This window comes from Lepus europaeus, chromosome 12 (assembly GCF_033115175.1).
Source record: "Lepus europaeus isolate LE1 chromosome 12, mLepTim1.pri, whole genome shotgun sequence".
Lineage (NCBI taxonomy): Eukaryota > Metazoa > Chordata > Mammalia > Lagomorpha > Leporidae > Lepus > Lepus europaeus.
Window position 1 is genome coordinate 5715232 of NC_084838.1, and position 19861 is coordinate 5735092.

Here is a 19861-nt window from a genome sequence, read left to right on the forward strand (position 1 = left end):
CGCGGGGACGGGCGTACACCCCCGGCTGGGCCTCCGGCTCAGGGTCGCTCCTGTGACCGGAGGCTGTGCCAGTGAGACACATTCTGCCGGCTCCGGTGGGAGCTGTGCCGATCCAAAGCCAAGAGCCAGGAGCTTCTTCAGTTCTCCCACGCAGGTACAGGGGCCCAAGGACTTAGAGCGCCTCTCACTGCTTTCCCAGGCCACAGCAGAGCTGGATCTGAAGAGGAGCAGCCAGGACACGAACTGGCACCTATATGGGATGCCGGTGCCACGGGCTGAGGCTTCGCTTAGTACGCCATAGCACCGGCCCCACCATTAGCTGCTGCTGCTACTGCTTTTTTTTTTTTTAAGATTTATTTATTTATTTGAAAGAGTCACAGAGAGAGAGAGAGAGAGAGAGAGGTCATCCATCAGCTGGTTCGAGAGAGAGAGAGAGAGAGAGGGAGAGAGAGAGAGAAAGAGAGGTCATCCATCAGCTGGTTCACTCCCCAAGTGGCTGCAATGGTCAGAGCTGCATTGATCTGAAGCCAGGAGCTTCTTCCTGGGTCTCCCACGCAGGTGCAGGGTCCCAAGGACTTGGGCCATCTTCCTCAGCTTTCCCAGGCCATAGCAGAGAGCTGGATCAGAAGAGGAGCAGCCAGGACGCGAACCGGCACCCTGTGGGATGCTGGCACTGCAAGCACTGGCTTTACCCGCTATGCCACAGTGCCAAACCCCTCCCCTCCCCCCCCAACGTGTTTCAATGTTACTCTCACTGCAGGGGCACTTTGAAAGTAGGCCTCCCACGGATTCTTGCATTGTTTTCTGTTTGTTTGTTAAAGACTTATTTATTTATTTGAAAGGCAAAGTGACAGAGAGAAAAGGAGACACAGGGCGAGAAGATCTGTCCACAGGTTCACTCCCCAAGTGGCTGCAACAGCCAGGGCTGGGCCAGGCTGAAGTCAGGGTTCTGGAGCTCCGTCCGGGTCTCCCATAGGGGCTTCAGGAGCCCAAGCACTTGGCCATCTTCTACCGCGTTCCCAGGCGCATCAGCAGGCAGTGGGGAAGCCAGGACGAACCGGTGCGCCTCTGGGATGCCAGTGTCATAGGCGCCGGCCCCCTGCGGGAAGCTGCGCCAGGGCCAGCCGTCGGTGCGTGGTGGAGCTGGGCATCTCAAGCCCAAGCCGTGCTCTCCTGTGGGTGTTCGTGTCGTGGACCGGTCTCAGCTGAGCTGGTGTGCCCGCTCTCGTCTCCCTTCTCTAGAGGTGCCAGGGTTTGTGTGGTCTCAGTAACGAGGCTCCCTGGCATCTGGGGCCCAGGGACGCCGTGCATCCTTCGAGACGCCGGCCTGTTCTGCCCAGTGGGGCTCTCGTGTCGCCCCAGGTACCAAGTGTGAGAAGCACCAAAGCAAATGTTCCCCTTGTCCTGGTGGGCGTAGGTGACACAGGGCCAGCCTGGGTCTCCATTCGCCGTGCCTGCCGGCGCCGGCTGCCACACCAAGTGGAAGCTGGACAGGTGCAGCCCCCGTTCCCAGGAGCCTGGTGGTTTCCTGCGGGCAGGGGAGCTGGTAGAGGCAGCAGCCAGGAGGTTGGACTTTGAACACAGGCAAACCCCTCCCAACAGGGTGCCCTCTGCTGAGTGAGCTGCGATTTGGGGCGCTAATCCCTGCCTAATAGGCTGTGGTGAGGGCCTGGGGGTTTAGCACTGGGGGCCAGGCCGCGTAGTAGGAGGAGGCGCACAGTAGGTGGAGGGCCTGGGTGGACACAGGTGGATCCGAATGGGCTCAGGGACACAGCCTGAGCCAGGGTGTGCAAGGCCTCCTCGGAGGGAAAGGGCTTGTGTGTTCCCGAGGGGAGGGGACTTTGAGGCTGGGTGACCTGGATTCGGGCTGACTGCGAAGCGAGGCCGAGGTGGCTTTGGACTCTGTCCCATGTCAACACAGCCTGCTTGGCTGAACCAAGGAGCAGTGGGCACGGCTGACGGCCGCCCCTGCGGGGCCACTGACAGGTGCCCAGGGGCCGTGCACCTGCCCGCGGCCAGGACCAATGGAGGTGTGTGCTGGGGGAGGCCCCTGGCCTGGCCGCGAGGTGGCCTGAGCTCTTCCACGCCTGGTGCTGGAAGGACCCGAAAGGTCACGTGGGGGTGTGGCTACAGCCCTTGCCCTACAGCCGGAGCACCTGAGCCGCCCTCGCCACCGCGCGTCCCCGCGGGTCTATTTTTACGTAACAGTAGTGACATTTGTTGGACGCTGGCTGTCCGGGGCCCCGGACTTTATCCAGTCTGACCGCTTGCCAGGTAGCACACCAAGTGCTCTGTGCGTGTTACTTCTTCCTCACTCGTGCCCTGTGACGCGGCTGCTATCGTCCCCGGTGCAGAGAGGACGCTCCAAAAGGTTTAATGATTTGCCAGGAGCCACACAGCTAACGAGTGGCTTCTGTCCGACCCCGCAGCCTCCCGACCTCCAGGCTGGATGGGGCTTCCGAGTCCCCCCCGCAAGTCCAGTCCCTAATCAGCTGTTGCCCCTTGAAGCATCGTTGGGTACAAACCTGCGCACGTAATGGAGCTCTCCTTGTTTGGCACAGTTCGATGTGAATGAGTTTTAGGTGCCGTGGTTTGGTTAAACAGCATGGACCCGGCTCAGTTTCAGCTGCAGCGTTAGGTTAACCGTGACCGAGTGCACGCGGTGTGGCCTCCGCAGGTGTTCCTTAGCCTGCAGGCCCGTGGCTGGCTCACGTGGAGAAGCACGTTGCCGTCTTGCCCCCTGGCGCCCTGCGATAAAGCCACGGGACACTTCCCAAACCGGATCATCCGCAGAGGGGATTGGCCAACAGCAGACGGACCAGGAGCAGAGGAGCTGCAGGTGGAATGGCAGACGGAACACCATGGAGCAGCCCAAGCAGCTGCTGGCGCCGGGATGTGGGCGGCGTGGCCGGCTGGCCGCCGCTTGTGCAGCTACGGCTCTGAGTGAGGAAGAGCTCCCGACGTCCCAACCTCCCGGAGGAGGTCACCCAGCCGCGGCTTCGGGCTGACATCTCAGGACATCCCTGGAGCACCAAGGATAAAATGTTGGGAGCTGTGGCCAGCTGCCACTTGGGATGCCAGCGTCCCCTTTGAGCACTGGTTCGAGTCCCAGCTGCTCTGCTTCTGATCCAGCTCCCTGCTAATGCACCCGGGAAGGGGGTGGAGGACAGCCCTAGTGCCTGGGCCCCTGCCCCCATGTGGGAGACCTGGATGGAGCTCCAGGCTCCTGGCTTCAGCCTGGCCCAGCCCTGAGTGTTGCAACCATATAGGGAGTGAAGCAGTGTGGATAGAAGATCTCTGTCTCTCTCATTCTACCTTTCAAATGAATAAGTGTAAGAACACCAAAGCAAATAAGTACATCTTTAAAAAATGCAAATCGATTTATATTCTTTGATTTTTTTTTTTTTATTACCACACACTTTAAAAGCTGGTTTGAGGGGCCGGTGCTGTGGCATAGTGGGTAAAGCTGCCACCTGCAGTGCCGGCATCCCATGTGGGCGCCAGTTCAAGTCCTGGCTGCCCCACTTCCAGTCCAGCTCTCTGCTATGTCCTGGGAAAGCAGTAGAAGATGGCCCAAGTCCCTGTGCCTCTGCACCCACGTGGGAGACCTGGAAGAAGCTCCTGGCTCCTAACTTCGGTTTGGCTCAGCTCTGGCCATTGTGGCCATTTGGGGAGTGAACCAGTGGATAGAAGACCTCCTTCTCTCTGTGTGTAACTCTCACTTCCAAATAAATAAATAAATATTAAAAAAAAAAAAAAGAGTTGAAATTGACTTGACAGAACCGCTCGCCATTTTGAAGTAGAGATTCAGTGGTTGTGCCTCCTCCACCCCTCCAGTTTCCAGACGTTTCCACTACCCCAGTACAACTCCCTGTACCCATCCAAACCACTGCCCCACCCCCCAGTCACCACGAATCCTCTCCCTGTGGGTCGGCCTGTGCTGTATAAATTGTGTAGAAAGACTCAAACAATACGTGGCCTTCCGGGTTGGGCTTCTGTGGTGTGCTGTGATGTTTTTGTGGTTCGTGCACGCTGTGGCATGGCTTTGTGTGTTGTTCCTCCTGAAGACTGATTGGTATCCCATCTGATGGACGTGCCCGTGCCCATCCATCTGTCCCACTGATGGACGTGCCCCGTGTGCCCATTCACCTGTCCCACTGATGGACGTGCCCCGTGTGCCCATTCATCTGTCCACTGATGGACGTGCCCATTCACCTGTCCACTGATGGACGTGCCCCGTGTGCCCATTCACCTGTCCCACTGATGGACGTGCCCCGTGTGCCCATTCACCTGTCCCACTGATGGACGTGCCCCGTGTGCCCATTCACCTGTCCACTGATGGACGTGCCCGTGTGCCCATACACCTGTCCCACTGATGGACGTGCCCCGTGTGCCCATTCACCTGTCCCACTGATGGACGTGCCCCGTGTGCCCATTCATCTGTCCACTGATGGACGTGCCCCGTGTGCCCATTCACCTGTCCACTGATGGACGTGCCCCGTGTGCCCATTCATCTGTCCCACTGATGGACGTGCCCGTGCCCGTTCACCTGTCCACTGATGGACGTGCCCCGTGTGCCCATTCACCTGTCCCACTGATGGACGTGCCCCGTGTGCCCATTCACCTGTCCACTGATGGACGTGCCCCGTGTGCCCATACACCTGTCCCACTGATGGACGTGCCCCGTGTGCCCATTCATCTGTCCACTGATGGACGTGCCCCGTGTGCCCATTCATCTGTCCACTGATGGACGTGCCCCGTGTGCCCATTCACCTGTCCACTGATGGACGTGCCCCGTGTGCCCATTCACCTGTCCCACTGATGGACGTGCCCCGTGTGCCCATTCACCTGTCCACTGATGGACGTGCCCCGTGTGCCCATTCACCTGTCCCACTGATGGACGTGCCCCGTGTGCCCATTCATCTGTCCACTGATGGACGTGCCCCGTGTGCCCGTTCACCTGTCCCACTGATGGACGTGCCCCGTGTGCCCGTTCACCTGTCCCACTGATGGACGTGCCCCGTGTGCCCATTCACCTGTCCACTGATGGACGTGCCCCGTGTGCCCATTCACCTGTCCACTGATGGACGTGCCCCGTGTGCCCATACATCTGTCCACTGATGGACGTGCCCCGTGTGCCCATTCACCTGTCCCACTGATGGACGTGCCCCGTGTGCCCGTTCATTGTCCCACTGATGGACGTGCCCGTGCCCGTTCACCTGTCCACTGATGGACGTGCCCGTGCCCGTTCACCTGTCCACTGATGGACGTGCCCGTGCCCGTTCATCTGTCCCACTGATGGACGTGCCCCGTGTGCCCGTTCATTGTCCCACTGATGGACGTGCCCGTGCCCGTTCACCTGTCCACTGATGGACGTGCCCCGTGTGCCCATTCACCTGTCCACTGATGGACGTGCCCCGTGTGCCCATTCACCTGTCCACTGATGGACGTGCCCGTGCCCGTTCATCTGTCCCACTGATGGACGTGCCCCGTGTGCCCATTCATCTGTCCACTGATGGACGTGCCCGTGCCCGTTCACCTGTCCACTGATGGACGTGCCCGTGCCCGTTCACCTGTCCACTGATGGACGTGCCCGTGCCCGTTCATCTGTCCCACTGATGGACGTGCCCCGTGTGCCCATTCACCTGTCCCACTGATGGACGTGCCCCGTGTGCCCATTCACCTGTCCCACTGATGGACGTGCCCCGTGTGCCCATTCATCTGTCCACTGATGGACGTGCCCGTGCCCGTTCACCTGTCCACTGATGGACGTGCCCGTGCCCGTTCACCTGTCCACTGATGGACGTGCCCGTGCCCGTTCACCTGTCCACTGATGGACGTGCCCGTGCCCGTTCATCTGTCCCACTGATGGACGTGCCCCGTGTGCCCATTCACCTGTCCACTGATGGACGTGCCCCGTGTGCCCATTCACCTGTCCACTGATGGACGTGCCCCGTGTGCCCATTCACCTGTCCCACTGATGGACGTGCCCCGTGTGCCCATTCACCTGTCCCACTGATGGACGTGCCCCGTGTGCCCATTCACCTGTCCACTGATGGACGTGCCCCGTGTGCCCATTCACCTGTCCACTGATGGACGTGCCCGTGCCCGTTCACCTGTCCACTGATGGACGTGCCCCGTGTGCCCATTCACCTGTCCACTGATGGACGTGCCCCGTGTGCCCATTCACCTGTCCACTGATGGACGTGCCCCGTGTGCCCATTCACCTGTCCCACTGATGGACGTGCCCCGTGTGCCCATTCACCTGTCCACTGATGGACGTGCCCCGTGTGCCCATTCACCTGTCCCACTGATGGACGTGCCCCGTGTGCCCATTCACCTGTCCCACTGATGGACGTGCCCCGTGTGCCCGTTCACCTGTCCACTGATGGACGTGCCCCGTGTGCCCATTCACCTGTCCACTGATGGACGTGCCCCGTGTGCCCATTCATCTGTCCCACTGATGGACGTGCCCGTGCCCGTTCACCTGTCCACTGATGGACGTGCCCCGTGTGCCCATTCACCTGTCCCACTGATGGACGTGCCCCGTGTGCCCATTCACCTGTCCACTGATGGACGTGCCCCGTGTGCCCATTCACCTGTCCACTGATGGACGTGCCCCGTGTGCCCATTCACCTGTCCACTGATGGACGTGCCCCGTGCCCATTCACCTGTCCACTGATGGACGTGCCCCGTGTGCCCATTCACCTGTCCCACTGATGGACGTGCCCCGTGTGCCCATTCACCTGTCCCACTGATGGACGTGCCCCGTGTGCCCATTCACCTGTCCACTGATGGACGTGCCCCGTGTGCCCATTCACCTGTCCACTGATGGACGTGCCCCGTGTGCCCATTCATCTGTCCCACTGATGGACGTGCCCGTGCCCGTTCACCTGTCCACTGATGGACGTGCCCCGTGTGCCCATTCACCTGTCCCACTGATGGACGTGCCCCGTGTGCCCATTCACCTGTCCACTGATGGACGTGCCCCGTGTGCCCATTCACCTGTCCACTGATGGACGTGCCCCGTGTGCCCATTCACCTGTCCACTGATGGACGTGCCCCGTGCCCATTCACCTGTCCACTGATGGACGTGCCCCGTGTGCCCATTCACCTGTCCCACTGATGGACGTGCCCCGTGTGCCCATTCACCTGTCCCACTGATGGACGTGCCCCGTGTGCCCATTCACCTGTCCACTGATGGACGTGCCCCGTGTGCCCATTCACCTGTCCACTGATGGACGTGCCCCGTGTGCCCATTCATCTGTCCCACTGATGGACGTGCCCGTGCCCGTTCACCTGTCCACTGATGGACGTGCCCCGTGTGCCCATTCACCTGTCCCACTGATGGACGTGCCCCGTGTGCCCATTCACCTGTCCACTGATGGACGTGCCCCGTGTGCCCATACACCTGTCCCACTGATGGACGTGCCCCGTGTGCCCATTCATCTGTCCACTGATGGACGTGCCCCGTGTGCCCATTCATCTGTCCACTGATGGACGTGCCCCGTGTGCCCATTCACCTGTCCACTGATGGACGTGCCCCGTGCCCATTCACCTGTCCACTGATGGACGTGCCCCGTGTGCCCATTCACCTGTCCCACTGATGGACGTGCCCCGTGTGCCCATTCATCTGTCCACTGATGGACGTGCCCCGTGTGCCCGTTCACCTGTCCCACTGATGGACGTGCCCCGTGTGCCCGTTCACCTGTCCCACTGATGGACGTGCCCCGTGTGCCCATTCATCTGTCCACTGATGGACGTGCCCCGTGCCCGTTCACCTGTCCACTGATGGACGTGCCCCGTGTGCCCATTCACCTGTCCACTGATGGACGTGCCCCGTGCCCATTCACCTGTCCACTGATGGACGTGCCCCGTGTGCCCATTCACCTGTCCACTGATGGACGTGCCCCGTGTGCCCATTCACCTGTCCACTGATGGACGTGCCCCGTGTGCCCATACATCTGTCCACTGATGGACGTGCCCCGTGTGCCCATTCACCTGTCCACTGATGGACGTGCCCCGTGTGCCCATTCACCTGTCCCACTGATGGACGTGCCCCGTGTGCCCATTCACCTGTCCCACTGATGGACGTGCCCCGTGTGCCCATTCATCTGTCCACTGATGGACGTGCCCCGTGTGCCCATTCACCTGTCCACTGATGGACGTGCCCGTGCCCGTTCACCTGTCCACTGATGGACGTGCCCCGTGTGCCCATTCATCTGTCCACTGATGGACGTGCCCCGTGTGCCCATACACCTGTCCACTGATGGACGTGCCCCGTGTGCCCATTCACCTGTCCACTGATGGACGTGCCCCGTGTGCCCATTCACCTGTCCCACTGATGGACATGCCCCGTGTGCCCATTCACCTGTCCCACTGATGGACGTGCCCCGTGTGCCCATTCACCTGTCCACTGATGGACGTGCCCCGTGTGCCCATTCACCTGTCCCACTGATGGACGTGCCCCGTGTGCCCATTCATCTGTCCACTGATGGACGTGCCCCGTGTGCCCATTCACCTGTCCACTGATGGACGTGCCCGTGCCCGTTCACCTGTCCACTGATGGACGTGCCCCGTGTGCCCATTCACCTGTCCCACTGATGGACGTGCCCCGTGTGCCCATTCACCTGTCCCACTGATGGACGTGCCCCGTGTGCCCATTCATCTGTCCACTGATGGACGTGCCCCGTGTGCCCATTCACCTGTCCCACTGATGGACGTGCCCCGTGTGCCCATTCACCTGTCCACTGATGGACGTGCCCCGTGTGCCCATTCACCTGTCCCACTGATGGACGTGCCCCGTGTGCCCATTCACCTGTCCCACTGATGGACGTGCCCCGTGCCCGTTCACCTGTCCACTGATGGACGTGCCCCGTGTGCCCATTCACCTGTCCCACTGATGGACGTGCCCCGTGTGCCCATTCACCTGTCCCACTGATGGACGTGCCCCGTGCCCGTTCACCTGTCCACTGATGGACGTGCCCCGTGTGCCCATTCACCTGTCCACTGATGGACGTGCCCCGTGTGCCCATTCACCTGTCCCACTGATGGACGTGCCCCGTGCCCGTTCACCTGTCCACTGATGGACGTGCCCCGTGTGCCCATTCACCTGTCCACTGATGGACGTGCCCGTGCCCATTCATCTGTCCACTGATGGACGTGCCCCGTGTGCCCGTTCACCTGTCCCACTGATGGACGTGCCCCGTGTGCCCATTCACCTGTCCACTGATGGACGTGCCCCGTGTGCCCATTCATCTGTCCCACTGATGGACGTGCCCGTGCCCATTCACCTGTCAGTGCCCGGGGTTCCTTGCACTCCGCGGCTGTGGGCAGTGATGGTGCTGCAGGCACCCGGCCGTTTCTGTGTGGACACTAGCTTGCTCTTCTCTGAGGCGCATTCCTAGGAGTGGAGTTTGCCAGGTTGCGTGGCTGTTCTGTGTTTGAACTTCGTAAAAAGTGAAGTATTTGTGCATCTGGGAGCATTGTCACGTATGTGGCCGAGCCGCTGCCTTCAGTTCTGCCTCCCCCGTGCATCCTGGGTCCTGGGGGACAGCAGGTGATGGCTGTGCTGCTGGGGTTCCTGCCACTCATGTGTGAGACCTGGGTGGAGTCCCTGCTGGCTCTGGGCTCTGCTCCTTGTCAGCTGTGGCCATGGGTGTGTGGTTTAGCATCTTGGTGGGCTCTTCCCTGCATCCCATATGGGCACTGGTTCGACTCCCGGCTGCTCCACTTCTGGTCCAGCTCTCTGCTATGGCCTGGGAAAGCAGTGGAAGATGGCCCAAGTGCTTAGGCCCCTGCACCTGTGTGGGAGACCTGAAGGAAGCTCCTGGCTTTGGCCTGGCCCAGCACTGGCTGTTGTGGCCATCTGGGGAGTGAACCAGCAGATGGAAGTTCTCGCTCTAACCTGCCTTTCAAGTAAATAAATATATATATTTTTTTAAATGATGGGACCTGAGTTGGAGTGGTCAGAATCAGAGAGAGAAAGCAGAGGGTGGTTGCTGGGGGCTTGGGCGGGGGGGCAATGCTGTCTGCCGGGTGCCGAGTTTTAGTCCTGCGAGATGAACAGTGTCCCGAGTGCGACCCACTTAACACCGCGGAACTGTGCACCTAAACACGGGGCGGGGTATGGTGGATTTTGTAGCATGCGTGCCTCACGAAAAGCTAAAACCAGAAAACAAACGTGGTGGGCCCCGCACAGAGAAGGGTGCAGGAAATAAAGGCCATCGCGGCAGCCGGAGGACAGCCCTGAGGGCCACTGGAGCCGGCCAGGGAAGGCTGGCTTCCAGGAAAGGAGGGGAGTCGTCCCTGGGGCTGGCCCTGGTGATGTGAGTGGCCCCTGTGCAGGCCCCTGGTTCCTTCGCAGTCTTAGGAGGACTCCAGACTAGGAGACCAACAGACCGCACGCCGGGTCTCCCCCAGCACCCCTCACTCCTCAGTCCCAAAAGTGGCCCTGAGCCCCAATTCCAGGGCCAGCTGGCCCACAAGACTGCCTCTGCGCTCCCTCTGCTGGCTGCGTCAGGAACAACATGCCCACAAGCCGCCTCATTCCCCCACCCCACCCCCTTGCATCAGGCAGAGGGGCTGGGTGGGGGCTGCCGCTGGAGCCACTGTACTGTTTCTGCCTGTGGCTGGAACTGCCCCCACCATGGCTTCTCTTTCCCACGCGAGGTCGGGGAAAGGGCCCTCTAAACCCCCAAGCTCACGACACCAACGGAGACAGGTGCAGACTCACGCTTGCACTGGAGCCCCCACGATTTACCCACGTTCAAGGCCTCTTTCTCTGTTGAGAAGAACAAGATCACGGCTGACGCCGCGGCTCACTAGGCTAATCCTCCGCCTTGCGGCGCCGGCACACCGGGTTCTAGTCCCGGTTGGGGTGCCGGATTCTGTCCCGGTTGCCCCTCTTCCAGGCCAGCTCTCCGCTGTGGCCCGGGAGGGCAGTGGAGGATGGCCCAAGTGCTTGGGCCCTGCACCTACATGGGAGACCAGAAGCACCTGGCTCCTGCCATCGGATCAGTGCGGTGTGCCGGCCGCAGCACGCCAGCTGTGGCGGCCATTGGAGGGTGAACCAACAGCAAAAGGAAGACCTTTCTCTCTGTCTCTCTCTCTCACTGTCCACTCTGCCTGTCAAAAAAAAAAAAAAAAAGAAAAGAAAAGAAAAGAAAGAAAAAAAAAGAAAGTCTTTGGGGGAGGACTCGGTTTGGAAAGGGCGAGGCCTGGGGGGTGCTCATGGTGGGCCAAGCTCATGGGGGTTTCAGAAAGTTCGTGGAAAAGTACAATGAAAACCTAAGGGTTTTTTTTTTTTTTCCACCAAAAAGAACCCATGCATGGCTTTTTTTTTTTTTTTTTTTTTGAAAGGCAGAGTGGATAGTGAGAGAGAGAGAGACAGAGAGAAAGGTCTTCCTTTTTGCCATTGGTTCACCCTCCAATGGCCGCTGTGGCCGGCACATCTCGCTGATCCGTAGCCAGGAGCCAGGTGCTTCTCCTGGTCTCCCATGCGGGTGCAGGGCCCAAGGACTTGGGCCATCCTCCACTGCACTCCCGGGCCACAGCAGAGAGCTGGCCTGGAAGAGGGGCAACCGGGATAGAATCCGGCACCCCGACCGGGACTAGAACCCGGTGTGCCGGCATCGCAAGGTGGAGGATTAGCCTGTTAAGCCACGGCGCCGGCCACATAAGTGATTTTTAAATGACAGAGGTGGAGAATCACAGCGTACGGAGCAAAAGGCTTCCCGGAATTGGGCACCAGGCGGAGAGCCCGAGCTGTGGTTGGCAAGTTGCTGGCGCTCAGTGTGGACGCGTCCAAGGGCGAGGGACTCCGGGGGCCCGGGCGTGGGCAGCGGGCACCCCTGTGCGTTTTACCTCTGGAAGCTTGGCCACGTTCCCACAGTGCGTGTGGGGGAGAAGGGGAAGCAGTGTGTTTAAGTATGCCGGAACATTCTACCCAATTCTCTTCTTAGGGGCTGCCCTCCTAAGAAATGATTGAGACAGAGCCTGACCTATCAGAAACCAGCGGGGGGGGAGGGGAAGACCCCCACTCCCACCCCCTCTAACTTTGCTGTCCCAGCCGAGCAGGGGGAGGGGCGAATGAGCACGAGACCTGACCGTGGGTCACTAGTGACCCCAGTCACTAAGAATCCCTACCACTTCCTGTCGTCCACTACAGCAACTCCAACTTGCTTGTTTATTCTTTTATTTGAAAGACAGTAACAGAGAGCAAAAGAGATTAAAAGAACGAGAGGGAGAGGTTTTCCATCCTCTGGTTCACTCCCTAAATGGCCTCTCAATGGCCTGGGCTGGGCCCTGCTGCAGCCAGGAGCCAGGAACTCCATCTGGGTCTCCCACGAGGGTGGCAGGGGCCCATGCGCTTGGGCCGTCACGCACTGCCTGCCCAGGAGCGTTAGCAGGGAGCTGGATCGGAGGCAGAGCAGCTGGGACTCGAACTGGCGCTCTGATACGGGACACTGGCGTCGTGAGCCCTGGCATAACCCACTGCACCACGCCAGCCCGCACAGGTCCCGCTCTCAGCCGAAGACACCAGGGCAGGGCCGGGCATCTGGCCTGGGGGTTAAGACACCAGTGAGAATGTGCGCGTCTCTCAGCGGGGTGCCTGGACTTGATGCCCGGGGCTGGCCCTTGGTGTCAGCTTCCTGCTGCCGTGACTCTGGGGAGCAGTGGTCACGCACAGTCTCCCACTCGGGAGACCTGAGTTCCTGGCTGCCGGCTTCAGCCTCCTGCTGTTCCAGGCATCTGAGGGGTGAACCTGCGGGAGGGAGGGCTCTGTCTGTCACCTTTCACCAGGTGTCTCTGCCCCGCACATAAGCACATTTTCCTAACATTTCTAAATTAAGTCAGACTAAAATCACACACAGTTTGAAGACAGAGTGAAGCATCAGAACCAGACTATGGGGGCGGTGCTGTGGCACAGCGGGGTAAAGCCTCAGCCTGCAGTGCCGGCATCCCCTGTGGGCGCTGGTTCGAGTCCTGGCTGCTCCATCTTCAATCCAGCTCCCTGTTCATGGCCCAAGGAGGCAGCAGCAGAAGAGGCCCTGCTGTCCATGTGGGAGGCCTGGCGTCCACCTGCTGCTGCCCCAGCCTTGGGGCTAACTGGGGAGTGAACCAGCAGGTGAAGGTCAATCTCTCTCTCCCTATCCATCCCTTCCCTCCCCCACCCCACTCTGACTTTCAAATAAATCTTAAAAAAAAAAAAAAAGTGGCTGGCACTGTGGCATAGTAGGCGAAGCCTCCACCTGTGGTGCCAGCATCCCATATGGGCACCGGTTCAAGTCCCGGCTGCTCCACTTCCGATCCAGCTCTCTGCTATGGCCTGGGAAAGCAGTAGAAGATGGCCCAAGTCCTTGGGCCCCTGCACCCATGTGGGAGACCCAGAAAAGGCTGCTGGCTTTGGATTGGCTCAGCTCCAGCCATTGTGGCCATTTGGGGAGTGAACCAGCAGATGGAAGACCTCTCTCTCTCTCTCTCTCTCTGCCTCTGCCTCTCAAATAAATAAATCTTTAAAAAATGTAATTTATTTATTTGAAAGTTACAAAAGCGAGGTGGGCGTCCTCTCTTACCCTTCCTCCATCCGGTGGGGTTTCCCAGGCTCTGGGGCAGTGAGCAATGTCTCCCCGTTGTGAGTTACCTGGCTCAGACATTCTGTTATACAGCAGGAAGTGGACCAAGACGGCCACGGTCACCCCCAGCCAGCTAGCGATGCCTCTGTGAGGTGACGCTCAGTCCCCCCTTGGGTCCACCCCGATGCCGGTGGGGCCACAGCGGAGCCCACCCGCTGGGTGTGGCCGTCTGTACAGTGTCCCCACCCAGGGACCGCGCTGCCTTCCCCACGTGGGCCGATCCTGGAGTGACTCCCACGTGGCTGGGCTTAGTGTCCTCCGGCACAGCCAGGCTCTCTGCAGGGAGGGAGACACGTGGCCGTGGGCACTACCAAGACGCCACCTTTGAAAGATGGATTTATTTACCTGAAGGCAGAGTGACTGAGAGAGAGAGAGAGAGAGAGAGAGAGAGAGAGGCAGAGTGACTGAGAGAGAGAGAGAGAGAGCGAGAGAGAGGCAGAGTGACTGAGAGAGAGAGGCAGAGTGACTGAGAGAGAGAGAGAGAGGCAGAGTGACTGAGAGAGAGAGAGAGAGAGAGAGGCAGAGTGACTGAGAGAGAGAGGCAGAGTGACTGAGAGAGAGAGAGAGGCAGAGTGACTGAGAGAGAGAGAGGCAGAGTGACTGAGAGAGAGAGAGAGAGAGAGAGAGGCAGAGTGACTGAGAGAGAGGCAGAGTGACTGAGAGAGAGAGAGAGGCAGAGTGACTGAGAGAGAGAGAGGCAGAGTGACTGAGAGAGAGAGAGAGAGCGAGAGAGAGGCAGAGTGACTGAGAGAGAGAGAGAGCTTCCACCCATTGGTTCTCTCCCCGAAGGCCCGCAAAAGCCAGGTCTGGGCCAGGCTAAAGCAGGTGCCGGGAACTCTGTGCAGGTCTCTCATGTGGGTGGCAGGGACCCAGGCCCTGCTGCCTCCGAGACACAGTCCCTGTCCCCTGCTCCTGTGACTGCCACCGCAGACTCCCCCACCTCGTGCGAGCGGCAGCACGCGGCTTCTGGCCTCACGTGACGGAAGGTTTTCAGGAGCTGTCCATGTCAGACACGGGATTGGGCTTTTTTTTTTTTTTTTTTTTTTTAAGACTTATTTATTTGAAAGTCAGAGTTACAGAGAGGGAGACAGGGAGAGAGAGGTCTTCCATCCCCAGAGGGCTGTAACAGCTAGGGCTGGTCCAGACTGAAGCCAGGAGCCAGGAGCCTCTTCTGGGTCTCCCACATGGGTGCAGGGGCCCAAGGACCTGGGCAGTCTTCCACTGTTTTCCCAGACCACAGCAGAGAGCTGGACCTGAAGTGGAGCAGCCGGAACTTGAACCAGCGCCCACATGGGATGCCAGCACTGCAGGCTGCAGCTTTACCCGCTACAGCACAGTGCCGGCTCCTCCTTTGTTCCTTTTTGTCGCCAATCGCCACCCCTCCGTGGAGGCTCATTGCACTGTGTCCGGTCCTGACCGGTACAAATAACGACCCTGAGTGGCCACGGGAGAACTTCTGGGGGCGTCCGCCTTCGTTTCTCTGGTGCGTGCCGAGACGTGGAGTGGCCGTGCCCCGTGGCTGCCTGTGTTTAAGATTTCGAGTCTGCAGCTTCTGCGGCAGCGTGGGGACCGGCGAGTGTGAGGTTCCTGTCTGCTGGCGTCGTCACCGGCGCTTGTCCCCGTCCATCCTGTGGTGGGAGGCGGCAGAGGCCACTCCCTGATGACCGGGGGCTTGAGCCCACCCACGTGCACACCAGCCGCCCAGCTCTTCTTCCCTTGAAATTCTTTTTTTTTTTTTTTTTTTGACAGGCAGAGTGGACAGTGAGAGAGAGACAGAGAGTAAGGTCTTCCTTTTGCCGTTGGTTCACCCTCCAATGGCCACCGCGGTTGGCGCGCTGCGACCGGCGCACCGCGCTGATCCGATGGCAGGAGCCAGGTGCTTCTCCTGGTCTCCCATGGGGTGCAGAGCCCAAACACTTGGGCTATCCTCCACTGCACTCCCTGGCCACAGCAGAGAGCTGGCCTGGAAGAGGAGCAACCGGAACAGGATCGGTGCCCCGACCGGGACTAGAACCCGGTGTGCCGGCGCCGCAAGGTGGAGGATTAGCCTAGTGAGCCGCGGCGCCGGCTTGAAATTCTTATTTTTGTTACAAATAGCCTCTCCCCATCGGGGGTTCTGTTTTCACTTTCTAAAAGATTATTTATTTACTTGAAAGGCAGAATGACAGGAAGGGAGAGACAAAGACAGAGATGGGGGGGGGGTGTCTCCCATCCACTGGTTCACTCCCCACATGGCCACAACAGCCGGACTTGGGTCAGAGCGGCGCCAGGCGCCAGGACTCCAGCCCCACGTGCACGGCGGGGGCCCAGGCTGGGGGCCTCTGCTGCTGCCTGCTTTCCCAGGTGCGGTAGCAGGAAGCTGGAGTGGAGTCAGAGTAGCCAGGACGCACACTGGCGCTCCCACATGGCAAGTGGCCGCTCCCTCCCCCTGCTGTGCCCCGACGATGCCAGCACCTAGGTTCCCTGCTACAACAGAAGACCGGCCGGGGAGATGTGACTTCAGCGCCGCGGGAGCTGCCGTGGGCTGACGCTGTGCGCGGTGCCACATGGTCCTCCCCAGGCCACGGCCCGCGGGCGGCGATGTGCATCTTCCAGGCTGGTTGCTGGCAGGCCTGTGTGCCCCAGCGAGGCCGTGAGCACTGTGCAGGATGAGCCGGGCATGCGGTGACCACGTTACATTGTTGTTAGAGCGGTGGCGGGGGGACCAAGTCCCGAGCGTGTGGCCACTTCTGGCCAGGGCCCTCTTCCCTTCTCTGCCCCCAGCGGAGGAGCCGGCGGCGCCCCGTGGCCCGGGGAGGCATGTTCAGGAACGCAGCAGGCATCCGCGTGCACTTGCTGGGGCCGCTCTGGGGAAAGAAGGTTGGAGCCTCGCCCGCCCGGTGCTTGCACCAGACCGTAAGTGCCGCAGCGCCAACGCTCTGCCGCCTGCATGGCCCGGGTCCTGGCATCCGCTTGACCCGTTCTGAAGCTATGCGTGAGCCGCCTCTCTCAGGAAGCCTTCCCTGACTGCCGCCTGGGTATGGGACTGTCTTCTGCTCTAGCTTCTCTAGTCTGGGACGCGTGGCTCTGCATCTGAACAGCCTGCTTGGGGGCTACTGCCCCTCCGATGCCCCCCTGGGCACAGCCCAGCAGCTGGTACACAGTAGGCGCTCGATAAATGTCGGCCAAATGACTGTGCTATGTGCACAAGCCCAAGAACACACACTGTTGTCCTTATTGGTCCAAGCACTTTGGATGCACCTGGAGGCCACTCCCTTGAGCACCCCCTGTTTCCAGGCGCCCCATTATTTCTCTCCGCTTCCTAAGCCCAGTCGACGTCACTCAACAGCCAAGTTCTTCCTCTCGGTGCAAGCCCCAGCCCAGCTTCCCGGCCCTGAGTCGTCACATCGTCCTAACGCGATGCCAGCCCGGCGCTGTTGGCGCAGTCTTTATGCCGATCACCCGGGCTGCACCGCCCTTGTCCCGACCGCTGTGCCGTTCACTAATTCAGACTGGAAGACACACATCTGAATTCAGAGAGGGCCGTGCGGAACCCACCAGATAGGGGGGCTCCCCAGAAAGACTCGCGCCGGAGACGGGCACACACAGGACGTGGTCCTGAGCTGTGCCACAGGCGCTCACCACACGGAGGCGATGAAGGCGATCGGGGTACCGATCACCCCGATCACAGGCATCACCAGCATCCGAACACACGCTGCAGCCCACGCCTGTGTCAGGCAAAAATGAAAACAAGGAGAGACGTTGGGAGGGGAGAGATGGGCACTCACACAGAACTGAAACCCCCCGTAATTCCACCACTCGGGGGCTTTGTCTGCAATTCTTTGTCACAGTTTTTTGTTTGTTTTTTCCTTTGACAGAGTGACAGAGAGGGAGAGACAAGACACGCGCACACACACGCACGCACACGCACACACACACAGAACTTTCTTCCTTGGATTTACTCCCCTGATGTCCACGACAGCCAGAGCTGGCCCAGGCCAGTGCCCGGAGCCGGGAGCTCCATCCGGGTCTCTCACGCTGGCACGTGGGCCACCAGCCCCTCCCCTCGCAGGTGCATTGGCAGGGAGCTGGATTGAAGCGGAAGCCACCCTACTATGGGACGCAGTGTGACCCCCACGCCACAGCCCCCAGCCCTGGCAACAATTTGATGTTTTTTCTTCCAAACTCTTTTTCCGCTCACATCGTAAAAATGTGTATATATACACAAATGCTCATATATATCAGGGTGGTGGATTTTTTTTTTACATAAAGCAGAGACCATTCATACTGAACTTACAACTTTGTAGCCTGCTGTGACATCACTGAGTCACAGGTAAACAGGCTTCCACCACGTGACTTTTGGGGCTGACACTGTGCCGCGGTGGGTTAAGCCGCTGCTTGCAACAACAGCATCCCATATGGGCACTGGTTCAAGTCCCGGCTGCTCCACTTCTGATCCAGCTCCCCGCGAATGCACCTGGGAAAGCAGCTGAAGATGGCCCAAGTGCCTGGGCCCCTGGCTTTGTCCTGGCCTCGTCCTGGCTCCTGGCTCTGGCCTGGCCCAACCCTACCTGTTTACAGCCATTAGTGGAATGATGATATTTCTCTCTCTCTTTCTCTCTCTCCCCCCCCTTTCAAATAAATAAAATAAATCTTAAAATGTGACTTTTTCCCCTATAATTTTTAATCATACGAGCAAACATTTATTTTAGAAAAATTTGGACAATGAGGAAATGGTGAGTGAGAAATCTGTTCAGCGTTAGGCGATCGCTGGCCAGACGTGGTTCTCGCAAGGTGTCCCGGCAGGGATCGCCCTCCATTCAGACGCCCTGGGTGGGTGCCCAGCACCCGGCCTGCGCCTGAGCTCTGGGCTTCCTTGGAGGGACAGAGCGGCCATGCTGGCCTCTGACTCGCTCACACCAGCGGGATTCTGGTGCGGGAAAACCTGGCCTTTCCGCAGGTGGGCTGGGGCTCCCCTCCGGTGCTGGGCCCCAGGGCCGTACCTGCCACAGCCGTCACCTTGGGCCTCGGTGTCTCCACCCGTTAATGGAGGTTATCACACCCCCGCCCACGCTGTTGGCTGCAGCGGGTGGCTGGAGAGAGTGGGGGGACCTGGCAGACCCGCGGGAGCAGACCCGCGCCCGCCCTTGCTCTGATGGGAGACTGAGGCCAGGAGGCACCCTGGCCCCTGGCCCAGGTCACCGCCACGGCAGGCTCAGGGTCTGGCGGCCCTCGGGCCTCGCCAGTTCTGCACACCTGTGGGTGAACCAGGGGCTCTCCTGGAAGAAACACAGGGGAGCAGAGTCGGGGAGGGTGGGGGTGAGACCCTCTGAGACCCCCGAGGCTGAGTGTATTTGTCGTGTGACCTTGAACACGTCACTCCCCCCACTCCTCCCTCCATTTCCTCACCTGTAAAATGGGCCCAGCAGGATGGTCTGAGAGTTAAACGGAAGAGTTTAGCAGGGGTCTGGGGATGGAAGCTGCTGCTGGTGCCGTCGCCGCCCTCCACCCTTCCTGGGTCCTGGGGCAAGTTTTCTTTAAAAAAAATATATATATTTATTCATTTGAAAGGCAGAGTTACAGACAGAGAGAGAGAGAGGTCTTCCATCCACTGGTTCACTCCCCAGATGGCCGCAACAGCCGGAGCTGCGCCAATCTGAAGCCAGGAGCCAGAAGCTTCTTCCGGGTCTCCCATGCAGGTGCAGGGGCCCAAGGACTTGGGCCATCTTCTACTGCTTTCCCAGGCCATAGCAGAGAGCTGGATGGGAAGAGGAGCAGCCGGGACTCCAACCATCACCCGTATGGGATGCCGGCACTGCAGGCAGTGGCTTTACCTGCCATGCCACAGCGCCAGCCCCGGCAAGTTTTCAGCAGGCTAAGTCAGGGCTCTGTGTCAGACACGTGGTGCTGGGGCTGCTGGCGTGTTAGGAGCCGGTGGACGGGGGCCGTGGCGGGTGGGGAGCAGGCGCCCTGGGTGACTCGGACTGACGCTGACCTGCCACTTTCTCTTTGCAGCTCGCCATGGCCAAGCGTGTGCAGGCCCGAAGGCTGACCGGGATCGACCACAACCCCTGGTGAGCCGGCGGGGCTGGGGGGTGCGCGGGTGTCCCCTCGGGCAGGGGCTGGCCATCACTAGCCGCGTGGTGGTACCCAGGACAGCCGTGGCGCTCACAAAGCAGGAGAGGGGCGAGACCCAAAGTCTCGGATTCCAGTCTCTGCTTTTCTTGGGCTGTGGCCCTGGGACG

The 19861-nt window shown here is 59.9% G+C and overlaps 1 protein-coding gene across 3 annotated transcripts in view; it reads left to right on the forward strand.

Annotated features, from left to right (window-relative positions):
* The window catches only part of KYAT1 (kynurenine aminotransferase 1), a 30701-nt gene that overhangs the window by 1552 nt on the left and 9288 nt on the right, over window positions 1-19861 (forward strand). Inside the window, exons 2-3 of one of the 3 annotated variants that reach the window (XM_062207416.1) lie at window positions 16401-16532; window positions 19632-19690. In XM_062207416.1, coding sequence (XP_062063400.1) covers window positions 16437-16532; window positions 19632-19690 — 155 coding nt within the window. In that variant the 5' untranslated portion in view covers window positions 16401-16436. Of the gene's footprint in view, window positions 1-16382; window positions 16533-19631; window positions 19691-19861 lie in introns of those variants that run through there. The other 2 variants (XM_062207417.1, XM_062207418.1) reach the window with 2 other exon arrangements.